The following is a 13,616-nucleotide window of genomic DNA, read 5'->3' as shown; positions in this document are numbered from 1 at the left end:
TTTTTATAAAACAAATGAACTTTGCTAAAATTGGATGGAAAGATTTGCTTGTAGGACTGCCTTTTGAAAAATGACAATTATACTTGCATTACTTTTAAGTGATAGGATTTTTAGAATAAAGCACTAAGTCCATGTGAAAAACTCTTCATGTATACTTTTTAATATCTTGTAGTCCCTGAGTCAAGAGCATTCTGCTTATGGTTAAGTTTTTGGGGCCCCTGGCTGGCTCAGTCAGTAGAGCATGTGCCCCTTGATCTTGGGGTCGTGAATTCGAGCCCCACATTGGGCGTTGAGTTTACTTAATGCATTCTGAGCAAAACAGATTGTTTAGCTATAAGATCCCTATCAGGTTTGTCTAGAATTGGGGACTGGAAGCATTTTGACCTTCATTGCTCTTCAGCGGTTTTTAAAATTTCAGCAAAATTTTGTGAATGCTTACCTCCTAAGTTTTGAGATACAGCAGAAGTTTCCTAAAACTAAATTTTGAAATTAATACTATCCTTCCTACTGCTAAAGAGTGTCTGTGTGAGTCCTTGAAGGAAAAGGGAGATAGAAACACATACACTATGAAAGTGAAGGGGGCTTAACGATCCAGTGTCTTCAGGGTCCTTTAGCACCCGCGCTCACGCAGTCGTCTGGCTTTTCCTGAAATTAGGGCAGCCCTTCCATGCTCAGCTGTGAGAGTGCACGTCACTGTCAAAGGCACTTGCTTTGCAGGTAGAGTTTCTGTGAGTGTTCTCTCCCCCCACTATCTTACCGAAGTGAGCAGGTTCTGGGTTCCCTGGATGTCTTCATCTGCTTGCTTTATGGCTTTCTCTGCGGCAATCTGGGCCTTTTCTGCTTCCTCCAGCGCTTCCTTCACCATGTCTGCGGTGACTTTAACATCAGTTGCGCTTTTGCTGGGTGAAAGAAGGAGACAATCTATGTGAACATGAAAATGTTACTTCCTCTCACAACATTAAAAAAAAATTTAAAGAACAGCCTCTTGGAATGACCCAGAGAGACTCCTACAGGTCAGTCTTAGAAATCTCCCCGGTTAAAGAAAGACTTTTTGCTCCCTGCTAGACACACAACAGAAGCCCCCTAAATGCCACAACGTCTTCAGATACCTGGCTCTCTTAGCTTCTTCCAGCAACATCTCCGCTCTGGCAACGTCAGCAGCGCTTTGCTGTAGAATAACCTCGACTTGAGAAAGGCTTTCAACTCGTTCCCGAATATCTTCTGTCAAGTTCTGTAACTGCTGCGGGGTGCTGGGCATCTCCATCTTCAGTACTTCGTTAGCCACTGCTTCGATGCTGTCCAGGTCCGCACTGTCCTCTGTGAAAAGCAAAGATGTCCCCACAGAGAGGCCAGAGTCACAGATGGCTAACTTCGTCACTTCTCGTCACCCACCAGGTGAACTGCCTTCTGGGGTGACACCAAGACATAGCCACTTCCTGTTTAAGAATTTATAGTCTAGGGGCGCCTGGGTGGCTCAGTCGCTAAGCGTCTGCCTTCGGCTCAGGTCATGATCCCAGGGTCTTGGGATCGAGCCCCACATCGGGCTCCCTGCTCCGCGGGAAGCCTGCCTCTTCCTCTCCCACTCCCCCTGCTTCTGTTCCCTCTCTTGCTGTGTCTCTTTCTGTCAAATAAATAAATAAAATCTTTAAAAAAAAAAAAAAAGAATTTATAGTCTAGTTGAGTAGTTACGTGTGGAAAAAGTAACTACTGGAATTTGCTGTAGACTGGGAAAGTCTGGGAAGGCTTTTGTGGAGGATGAAGAACTGATAAGATTTTGAAGGATAATGGGATTTGAAGGGAAGAAGATGGACATCTCTGGATGGAGAGACTGTATGGGCCAAGCATGTCCCGTCAAAGTCCAGCAGAGTGAATGGTTCAGATTACAGAAGAGCAGCAAATGGGGGAGGGGCAGAGGGAGAGGGAATCTCCAGCAGACGCTGCGGTGAGCACAGAGCCTGACACGGGGCTCAGTCACACGACCCTGAGATCATGACCTGAGCCGAAACCAAGAGTCAGAGGCTTAACTGAGCCACCCAGATGCCCAAGTAGCGCTTTTAATTGACGTTGGAAGAATAGCTAGACTACTGCAAATGCAGAGATAAAGAGCTGATAGTTCTTACATAAATTATCTGGATTCTGGAAGTTACAGGAAGAGAGAAAATCCAGGCAGAGAAGCAAGAGAATCTGATAGCATATTATCACAGAAGCCAAGGAATTTCAAATGTCTAATGTGAAAAGTGGTCAGAAAAATGCCCAAGAGGTTAAGCTTCAAACATGTCATTGATTTAAGGTTTTTTGTTTTACTTTTTAACTATTAAAGAACATAAAAATGGACCCCTAAGGGTTTAAGCACAGGAAAATATTTGATCATGTGATGGCTTCCACAGGATATTAAGATAGCCATAGGAATACCATTGGCTCCTTTCTTACTCCCCATTTTCCTTGCTAACAGAATACTATTTTGTTCAGGCACCCACCACTAAGAGAAGGTAAACTTAGCAACTCAGAGTTAAATGCTGATTAGTCTGCCAATGATGGTAATCCCATTCCATTTGACATTTATGCATGGGATGGGATGCTTTCCTGGCCCGTGAGATTTATGGGGATGGCTGCTCCAGGCGTCTGGAGGAAGATTTCCTTCCTTTAGAAAAGATACAGTAGGGAAACAGGTCGTCTCTTCTTTCACGAGGGATTGTCGAGGCTTTGTGTGAAGTCTGAAACTTTGGGCAGCCACCTTGTAACCAGGAGCTGGCCCAAGAACAAAGCAGATACCCTTTACTACATGAGCCCCAGAACCTCTTGCTATGTGATACAGTATGCATCTTTTTTGATTGACCCCATTTCAGTTGAAAGTTTTGTGTAACTTGAAGCCAAAACCATCCTTTACTGATGACACTCAGACTGTGACCAGAAACACTTAGCTGGACCACAAACTAGAGATTTTCTCTTTCTCTACAGAACATGAAGGGATGGAGCTAACCCTAAGTATGGTGTCCTGTAAATAAGAGGATTACAAAGGTTTGCAGGCAGTGTCAAAATAAGCTACTGCTTTGAGGATCTAATGACATTCTATGTAATCTCTAACAGATTCCAAATTCGTTCTCACAGCATGTGTTTGACTTGATTCCTACTTGGGTATCCCATCTGTGTCTGCATAACATCAGAGAAGATGACTTACGTACACATAGCTTAAGAAATGCCAACATTTCTTAACATGGACTTTTTCTTTTGAAACGTTGACTTTATTCCCAGCCAGAAATGGATTTTCTCTAAAATGCAGACTTGAATTCTGGTCTCTCAAACACAGATTCTTATAAAACATTTTTTATATTCGACAAGAAGAAGCAATGTCTAAAAGTCAAATGAAAACAACTTACGGGTCAGAAAGTTTCTGATTTGCTTGATCAGATTCCTCAGGTCCTCGTTGCTCTTGTCCACTTTTTCTTTGGTAGCATTGGTTTTCAGCAGAACATCCTGAGCATTCTGTTTTGCCTCATCTGCCCTCAGTTTTGCTTCAGAGACCTAAATATGAGGAATAAATGACCCAGGGAACAACTTCACTCTTTCTACGGCAGACCAGAATACTATAAATGGCCCGGAAAGTGACGCTGAAAAGCTATGCATTTGGAACCATGGGTTTTAGAAACAAATGTCTCTCATTCAACTGTACTGTGTTCCTCTATGGACAGAAAGTACTCCATCTAGAGCTGGCCACACAATTTCTCATACAGATCAGGCTAGCATATAAACATTTTTTTCTAATTGTTTCTAACTCCTCTGAACCATTTGGTGGCCTATAAAACAGGATGTTAACATGGTCGCTTTAGAAAAATAAATGCTCAGCTGCTCAGCATGAAATTTTTATAGCACAGCTCAATGTATTCATAACCCTGGACCCATAATAAGTAACAAATGATCTCAAATCACTGTCATGAGAAGAGAGCAAATTCTTAAATATTCTGTGAAGAAAACCTCCCTGTGTATTTTTTTCGCTGACTTCACAACAACCGGCACTTTGACACTTGACGTGTCCTTGCCATGTCCCTTTCATTTCACCATGGAACACCGATCTCTCCCTTCCAGATCCTCTAGCCTGTCACTGAGAGCCAACACCACAAAGCAAGGCTGCCCCCGAATTACCGTCTTGGAGAGCTGCTCCACCTCGGCCAGCGCGCTCAGGACGTCTCGGTCGAAGTCCATGGCTTTCTGCCAGGCTCCGTGTGCCACCGTGACCAGGCCCCCGCAGCCGGGTCCCCCACACTTCTTCTCGCCTTCGTCTGTTCTGCAGCTGGGGCCGCCACACTCCGTCTCGGAACACGAGGCCCCTGGGGGCGTCCCGCAGGTCTGCAAAAAGGGGGAGCAGGCCCTGGCCTTCAGAGGGAGTCTGAAGCTCAGCACAGCTGTGCAGGGCCTGGGTGGCCCCAGAGAGCGTGTAGGTGGTCCTTGGCAAGGGTGCTCCAGGGAGCACAGTGCTCGGGCGGGGCGGGGGAGCGGGGAGAGGAGCACAGAGCTTAGGAATAAGCTAACCTACTCACTGCCAAGGAAACAGAGTTTACGACACTTCACCAGTGCCCTCTGCCCCGATGAACTGGAATGCCATCTGGGTGCTGCGTGGGGTGCAAACTGATCTGCTGTGAGGCTGAAATCTGCCAACAGGAGAGCAAAAGAATGCTTCCCCTTTATCCTAAATCACTGGACTAAAAAAAAAAAAAAGGTATTGAGAAACTGTCCTGGTCCATAGAGTGACCTAGAAGGCTCCTGTCTGGCCTTTCAGTACCTTCAGATCTAGTGAGGAAGACAGGCTCACTCTCCGTAAAACAGCCAAGAAGAGGTCACGTGCTGTAAGTAGGAAAGAAAGCAGACAAAGGAGAGAGACCACGGAGGCTTGTAGTCATCGGGGAAGGATGAGCTGGCTGGTGGGATTTGAGCAGGGAAGTGGGAGAACATTCCAGATGTGAAAGGGAACCAGAAAACAGAAGGAACAAAGGTAGATTTAACTTTTACAAATAAGCAATCCCACCCCCCCTCCCAGTTCTCCCTCCCCATACTCCTCTTCCTTACCTATCAGAAACTTCCAAAGATCTGAGCCTGGCCATGGCATACACACACAAACGGATAAATGATAAGTTTGCTATATGATGGAAAAGGCTGAGCAGGGAGAAAACTGTGGAGCTGTCCTCTCACGTTGAACAGAGATAGTGAAAAGCAGGTAATGCTCCCCGACAAGGAAAAAGTCGTTTTTGAATAAATAGTCAACTCCTTAGACTAACAGTTTTATGATAATTATAATTCCAGTGTGTCTCAAAATAATGGACTTTCATGTATCTGGTTTATAGCATATAAAAAGCTTCAGAGAAGAAAGTTTATACTCTAGAAGAATGGGGGCCTTAAGGGAAGCATAAGGGCTCAGGGATGCTTTCTAAAAACACTCTGACAACACATGAGGAGATCTGTTTTATTTCAGCCGCAGGCATGAAAAAAATGGCATGGGTCTATCTAAATATACACAAAACAAAGAACTGAAGGTACTTGAAAAACACAAAGGGACAAAAACCTCTCTATCCAAGAACTGTCAGTATGGAACCCGTAAAGAGAGATCGCAGAGGAGAATTGCATACATCCAATGAGCAACCAGAAGCTGGCAAACCCCAAGGTTAGCTCACCCGATGGAAAAGCAACCACGGGGAAAGGGCACCCATTCACACGGCCCCCCACTCCCTCACTACCCTCTGTTGCAAAGCAAACATCCTTCAGCACGCTCAGCTGCTTTCGCTTTAGTGCGTGGATTTTGTTTGTGATTACTGGTTTTTATTGGAATTTCTAAGGCATCAATCCCGAAAGGAAAGACTGAGAGAGCTGTCATCCCATGCCTGTATATAGTTACTTTGTGCCCTACAAAGCGCAGTGGGCACACTGCTCTGGGCCCCCATGTTTCTATTAAACCATGACAGGAGATCTACCTTACTCCCTAGTCCCACTACATGCTATAACGTGTGATAAGAGAATCTATAACCCTGTAGGCAGCAATTACGTTTGGCACAATACAGTAGCAGCGACAGTGTGTTTTTGCCAACTGCAGAGAACGCGAGATGGGCAAGGTAAGGAGGCAGGGAGGGAGGGGAGGGGGCTTTTCACTAAAGACAAAATCCCAAGGAAGCCTGCACTGTCCCCTTGGCCTCTCTGCATCCACCTGCCTCTTGCTATTACTCTTCCTCTGTGTTCCTAAGCTAAGAGACCACAAGCCTTATTCTATAAACAATACCCTCCAAATTCTCTCAGTAGGTGTCCTTCCCTGAAAAACGATAAGGAAACAAGAGGACAAAACAGGCAGAGTTTGGCTTTTTTTGGCCTTCTGCCCGATCTTCATTAAACTCACTACTCAATTTCGTTTGGCTCCAGAGTTACTCTTTAAAAGCTTCTGGGAAATGAATCTACTTTCGCGGTTGGTCTCAGGGTTAATCTTCACCAGGTAAAGTTACTGGAACAAAGGAACATTCGAATTTACACCAAGGGAAAAATTCTTTTGCTCCCTTAATTTTTTCAAGTCCCTCCCAGAATGGTTCCTGAAACTGCTCCACGGAAAAGGGAGTTTGCACTTCAAATTAGAACTATGTAAAAAAAGAAATGTCCACAGTCTAAAGGGTTCAAATTTGAATAGGAAGTCAGCAAGTCAGTGTAACAGTCTGGGAAAGTAGTCCTGATTCTTTGTATCACAGAGAAACCTCTGGAACCCGGGGGTGGGGGTGGGGGTTTGTGGGGGAAGGAGGGGGTGTGTGGAAAGGCAGATGTTGTTGTTTTGATCTGGCTGGATGGTGGGTACCCATAGGTGGTCACCCATAGGTGGTCCAGAGACTAGAGACCGGTTTCACTCCCGCTGGTTCATTTGCAAAGTGAACAGGATTATAGACAAAACAGGGTTGTTTCTCTTCCTATTGCATCCTAGCCTTGGGGCCAAACCCTCAAAAACCTTACCATTTCGGCAGCCGCTGAAAGGTCCAGACTTTGTAGTTTGCCTGCCAGTTCATCCAGAAGGCGGGCCTGTTCCTCTTGTTTTTCTCTGAACTGGGCTTCTCGCTCCATCATCAAGTCTTCGACTCGGTCCCGGGTGAGCGCCGACTGCTCCACGGTGCTGTTGGGGTCTGTGGTGGAGGCGTTCACCCTCTCCTCTGCCGCTAGAGACATCTGGAAGTACTTGGTAATGCTATCCAAGGCACCTAGGGCACAAAATGGAATCGCCCACAGTGAAACCTCTTGTGCTCAGTCTCAGGAAGCGATGGCCGTATCTGGTGTCTGCCCCAAAATTGACTGTATGATTTTGCTCTAAAATTCAAGGACTAAAATCTTTAGGAAGAAACATAACTTTCCCCTCATGAGCAATGGCTACACTGTGTCCCATTAGCAGCTATTCTGGCTCTGGAGGATGCCAAACATCTGGATGCAAAATTAACTCAGTCATGCAGATGTTTCTGCAAACAGGCGATCTTCCAGTTCTCAGTCAACAGCCAACAGCATCAGGCGGCCCGCAGATTACATACCCAGATATTTTTTCTTCTCTTTTCCTACTCATTTAACTATTCAGAGCCACTCAAATGGCTAGTATGACATATATAAAACAGCATGGCATACTGTGGCTTTGAGGACCTAGCCAGAAAAATAAAGGGTTGTGCGTAGAATAGGATGGTTAGCGGGATCTGATGCTGCAAAAATTCTTCCCTGACCAGGCAACATTCTTGAATATAAAAGAATCTGCTGAAATATCAATGTGATTTCTGAACTATTCACAAGAGCGCATTTCCAAGAAACACCAAGGAGGTTAAACCATCCACTGAAAACAAATCAGGAACCGGATGCCATTCCGCTGCTCACGCCACGGAACCTCTCCCGGGTCTTAGGCTCTCCGAGTCCCAGGTCGCACATTTGTGATCGGGGGCCTTAATCCTTACTTGTGCCAGAGACTTGGTGAGAAAAAGCTCTAAGATTATTAGAAAGCACTAAATTTTATTCTGAAAGTGCCGTACTAGAGGGTCAGACAGTGTGTTGAATCCATTGTCCAGGACTGCGTATTTGCACAAAAAAATGCTCACCCCGAATATCTGAGTTTTTGATAAATTCCAATTGCTCAGCAAGCTCTTTCACTGTGTTGTCTAGGCTTTCCGCTTCTGCCTGCAGAGCATCTAGTTCTCTGGCTGTGCTGTTGCTTTGTGAAGCTGTGTCAGACAATCTCACTTCTACTTGAGCCATCTTTTCTGAAACGTCTTTGGTTAATTTCCTGTAAAGGGGAGGAGAAGTTTGCCTAAGTAAAATAAACCAAAGGGGAGTTCTGAAGTCTGGTTTTTGTATTTTCTACAAATCCTGTACCCCTTACTCTGTGTTTTCAAACCAATTCCGTACTTTCTAACTATTTCCAAGTCCTGGTTTTATTCTCTTCATCATTAAGAGACTGTATCAAATCTAACAATTTTCCTTTCTTCCAAGACCTTGAAGAAAAACACCGAAGCGCCCATCAGCTGTGTTGCGGCGGAAGCTCCTGAAGGGATTCTGAGCACCTGAGCAAAGGTCCAGGGCATGGAGCTCCAGCTCTGAATGCGAGCAGCGTCAAGTCCAGACAGTCCCACAACTCAAAAGACATAAAGAACTCCAGTGTAGAATTGTACTTCCCAGCCACCTGCCGAGAAATGCGCTTATCTGAACCTCAGGGATCACCGTCAAGACGGGACATGCAGAAAGGAAGTCTCACAGCCACCAGGAACCCCGGGACCCACCCACAGCTTTTCATATACTTCCCCCGGTGGCAAGGTCCCATCCAAGGACCCTCCTACTTCCACCAACAAGCAACCCTTTTATTTCTCATGAGAAAGGAGGTAGTATCTACCAGGACGGACTTCGATCCGCAGTTAGCTTTCACAATATTTCATTTGGAATCTAAACCCAACTGCATTTTCTTCTGTATTTCACATCCCCAAAGCTGTATTTTAAGCATCTATTTGTACATTACTTATAAATACAGTGTGTGTGTATATGTACATATTATAACAAAGAAAACAATATTTGAGAAGACCTCGGCTCTGGGCTTTACTGGGCCACCCAATTCATTGTCTCCTCAGGGAAATACTAGTCAGTATAAAAAAACACTGGGAAAACATAGTGGGGGCTAAAAGGCTGGGGGCCATTTGAAAAACGCCATTTAAGGCCGAGATAAAACCATGATCCAACTCAAAAAGTACTTCAAAGGATTTGTAGGTTAAATTACATTTTATAAACCCCACCACTTTTTCCTGAGACAATTATAATATAGTTTCTTTTTTCAGTGCTTTCTTCTGTTCACCTGCTGATTCACAGAAGGCTTTGGTTTTCTTCTCAGCTCTCCTACAATGTTAAATGATTTTTAAAGAAACCAAATCTAACACTGTGTATTTTTTTAGTAATGCCACTTTGGATCCTAAGACACCCATCTTCGGATGTTGTGTTGAAAAAAGATTAATGAAACCAGTTTCCCTGGGATGATTACAATCTCTCCAATTAGAGGACTAGCGAGGGGAGCAACAGAGCCATTTCGGGAATGTAATCCCTCCTCCGGCAGGCTCTCAAAGGACACCCAGCTTGATTTTCTCCCTTGGGTGTGTGAGACCAAGGCCAAGAATCAGGTCCTAAATGGGCTTGTGCTTGGACCACAGCCTTCCAGAACTTGTTATCGCTACGTGTTAGGAGACTGAGCTGTACACCGTCCAGAACTCTAATGAGCTAAGATTCCTCATTAAATGCACTATCGCCGCATCAGACATTTCCCAGCACTCTGGTCCACCCCATGGTCTTGGACATGAAACCTCTGGCCTGAAACCAAGGGACCAGCTACTTGAAATCTAGAAGGCCCAGGAAGGGCCTCCCACAAGGTGCCTAAGCGCATGTCAGCTGATCCCTTGCAGCTTGCTGCTCACAGTGCGGAGATGAAAAGTCCATCTGGCTTCCCAGAGAGGCTGATTCCCGTCCCTTCACAGAGAAAATGTGGGAAGGGAGTGGGGGTGTTTGGGAGCAGGAGAAATGGTCAAAAAATGAGCCCCGAGAAGTTGAGCATCACTCAGAGCTCAGTTCTCTCTCCTTTCACTGGCAAAATAGACACCAGGCAGAGAGGATAACCCGGAGAAGGGCTACGAGGAGGATTTTTCACTGAGGAGAATTTGTTATAATTACAGAGGGGAGCACTGCTTTAGCCAACCAGCGGCGGAGCTGCAGAAAGGACTTGGAAGCAGGGGTCCTGCTGTGAGAATGGATTTCCTGGTTAGGAGCAAAGCGTAGTAACGACGACTTCTATTCATCGTGTTTTTGGCAATTACACTGTCATTTCACAGATCAATCCTTCTGCTGCTCTGTAAGGTAAAGGTAAATACTGCCTTCCCCTCCTCTGGAGGAGGGAAGAGAGAGACGCGGCCTAAGTGAGTCATTCAAATTCTCAAGCCTAGCAACTAATCAAGCTACGGCTCATTTACGGAGCCTCTGTCTCCGAAGCCAATGTCCTTGCCATTCTACTAGCTCGGAGCACCGTTCGCAAAGAGGAGCGCTGAACGGGACCCGCACATAGTCTATTCTGCAGCCTCTGCAATTTGGTCAGTGTTCACTCGCCCAAATGCCCAGAGTGAAGACTGCTGGAAAGCCAATGACGCGGCATCCGAGTTCACTCACAGGGCACGCCACGCCTTCTGATGGAGGCGCCACGCCTGGGCATCTCTCGGCAGGTTGAAACAATACTGTGAGCGCCTTCCCTGGCTCAGGGACTACTTACTCCGCTTCCTCAAAGAGATCCCCAATGTTTTTCAGCGGCTCCGCGGCGGGGCTCTGGGCCAGGATGTCTCTGATCTCATTGACTTTTTTCTCCACCGAGTCCACCGTCTCCCGGTATGGCCCGATCACACCACTGATCTTCAAGGCCTTGGCTTTCTCCAGGAACTTCTGGGTCCGATTGGTCAACTCGGCGATGATCACGTCCCAGAGAGCAAAGCACTGGTGGCAGGGAGTGCAGTCGGGGAAGACCCCCGAGTACCCGCGCGTGCACTTGTCACAGCGTGGACCCTCGACCCCCTCGACGCAGATGCACTGGCCAGTGGACTGGTCACACTGTGGCGTCTCAATGCCCCTGGGGTCACAGTCGCAGGCTGGAAGGGAAACAGCACTGGTGATCCACCAGATCACAGACCTCAGCGACAAGACTCGGCATGCAGAAGCCGCAGTCACGTGTCTACCAAAGGCTCTGGGAGAGACTAGAGCGGCGGCGTCCTCCAGTCCAGGCATTACCCGGACACTCGATAACCGCTTAGTAACGGTAACACTAGTAATTTTTTTAGGGTGACACTTACCGTGCCTGGCGTTGCAGAAATGGTTTACATGCGCCGTGTCACTGAACCCTATGGGATAGGTGGCTTGCCCTAAGTCTTACAGCCAGGAAATTGCTGGGCCAGGATTCAAGTTCAGCCTGTTGCAACTCCAGTCTGTGCTCTTAAACTCTGGCCCACCTCTGCCTCCCTTTGACTTTGACTTCCCCACAGATGCTGTCAGTGCAGACAACTCAGATGACATCTGACAGCACCAAGGGACAACTCCTAACATCCCTCACCCGACCTGGTCACCAAACAGAATGGCGAATACTTGCTGAAATGCAACAAACTTGATAAAAAGAAAACTCAGTGACCATGAAGTCACAGGCATTCTAAGTATCTAGTTCAAAGGCTTTCAATGAAGTACAGCGTGTGGGTATCTGCCACTGTGAAAACCAGCCCCAGCACTATGAGCACAGGCTCAGGAAGTGTCAGAAGCGAGAGAAGGAACCCGGGAGCCAGTCGGCCCCAACTTCTCACTGGCCCGACCGGGCTGGCATCTTAGCCAGAACCAACTGGTAAAGGACCTTGGCTCACATTCCTTATCGCACAGTCTGTGCCATTGAATCCTGGCTTAGAGCCCCACATTGCAGGGGATGAACTGATTTTTTTTAAGGATTGATTGATTTATTTTGGGGGGGAGGGGCACAGGGAGAGGGAGAACCTCAAGCCGACTGGCCGAGTGTGGAGCCGGTCACCGGGCTCAGTGTCACAACCCTGAGATCCTGACGTGGGCCCAAGTCAAGAGTCGGACGCTTAACCCACTGAGCCACCCAGGCGCCCCGGGATTAACTTATTTTTATATCAACACTTGATATTTCACAGTATTTGTATAGTGTCTGAAAAACAAAAGGCCCGTACAAACATCTCTGGCCTTAAATCCTTTCGGGGGAAAGGTGGGAGATATAAAAAATATACAAAAAGCCCCCCCCCCCCAAACAAATACATTATTTCCCTGAGGATTCCAAGAGTAGGAGTCTATCTGAAACCACGGTTTCCATTCTCAGCACCAAGCACAGGGTTCACTGGCGCTCAACGGTCTTTGCCAACTGAGGTTCTAACTTCATTTTCAGTACAGGCACGCAAGGGACATTTACATACCCCACTAAAACAAAATCATCTTCCTACTCTTAGTCTCAGGAAACAAACTGAGGGTTGCTGGAGTGGTGGGGGCTGGGAGGGATGGGTGGCTGGGTGATGGACATCGGGGAGGGTATGTGCTATGGTGAGCGCTGTGAAGTGTGTAAGAATGTTGAATCACAGACCTGTACCTCTGAAACAAATAATACATTATATGTTAATAAAAAAAACTTAAAAAAAAAATCACCCTCCTAAAAACGTAATTTTGACTGTGGCAAAACACAACACATTCATGCTCTCAGATAGTGTTGTAAAACCGTCTTGGTTCAACAGCTGCTCTTGGTCTCCGAAAGTCTTTCTAAGGAAACATCTTCCAGAACCAGTTTCACTGATGGTCCTGAGATTTGCTGACTAGCCTCTACCCTCTAAACCCAGAGAGATGCGCTTGTCGTCCATTTGTGTGACCCTTGCCACAGCCTGCCTTTTATTGCTAGTTTAATCCCTCATTGCCTTCGTTGGCCACTGGCCTCCCCGTTCCCGGGCAGCAGGTCTGAGGAGTGCAGCGGTGGGGTGAGAAGGCTCCGGCTGCCTGGCGGCTGCCCATCCTGCCTTCCCCACCCCCCAGCTACGCAACCCTGAGCTGTGCACTGAGGAAACCAAGTCACTGACTTCACATCTGTAAGATGGGGTAATAACTATATCTACCCCATAGGCTCGCTTTCAGGATATGGAATAGCTTAATTCCAAAGTGCTTAGAGGAATGTCCAGTTCATAGTGAGCGCTCGACGGACAGTTTCATCATCATGACTTTCAGTCAGGCAAGTGTCTGGTAGTTTGCTGCCCAGAGTGAAGCCTGACCACATTTCCACTGGGAAACAAAAAGCTGTCATGGCCTTATGTTTATCTTTGTATACTTGCCAATAACATCATGATTTTTTTCAAAGATTTCAACTATGGAATATTCCAGTCTTCAACTTTTGGGTTGAAAACATAGCATTCCCTTCATGCCTTGGGTTTTCAAAACTAAACTTTTTTTTCCTTATGCATATTGTTTCTTTCCAGGCATTTCTGGCAGTTTGATTTTTCCTATGCTTTTGGGGTCATTCTTACGAGTCAGGGAGCAGCTTGAGCGAGCTGTGAATCACTTCAAGCGTGTTCCCTGCACCGTTA

General features: G+C 46.5%; 1 protein-coding gene across 1 annotated transcript in view; it reads right to left on the bottom strand.

Moving 5' to 3' along the window:
• The window catches only part of LAMB1 (laminin subunit beta 1), a 70,726-nt gene that overhangs the window by 3,971 nt on the left and 53,139 nt on the right, over nucleotides 1-13,616 (bottom strand). Inside the window, exons 25-31 of the mRNA XM_021682939.2 lie at nucleotides 10,778-11,147; nucleotides 8,085-8,269; nucleotides 6,973-7,214; nucleotides 4,141-4,344; nucleotides 3,378-3,522; nucleotides 1,110-1,317; nucleotides 758-899 (exon numbers count right to left, since the gene is read on the bottom strand). Coding sequence (XP_021538614.2) covers nucleotides 758-899; nucleotides 1,110-1,317; nucleotides 3,378-3,522; nucleotides 4,141-4,344; nucleotides 6,973-7,214; nucleotides 8,085-8,269; nucleotides 10,778-11,147 — 1,496 coding nt within the window. The remainder of the gene's footprint in view (nucleotides 1-757; nucleotides 900-1,109; nucleotides 1,318-3,377; nucleotides 3,523-4,140; nucleotides 4,345-6,972; nucleotides 7,215-8,084; nucleotides 8,270-10,777; nucleotides 11,148-13,616) is intronic.

Source organism: Neomonachus schauinslandi, chromosome 12 (genome assembly GCF_002201575.2).
Source record: "Neomonachus schauinslandi chromosome 12, ASM220157v2, whole genome shotgun sequence".
Taxonomy (NCBI): Eukaryota; Metazoa; Chordata; class Mammalia; order Carnivora; family Phocidae; genus Neomonachus; species Neomonachus schauinslandi.
Note: the sequence above shows the minus strand (reverse complement) of the source record. Positions and strands in the feature narration are given on the sequence as shown.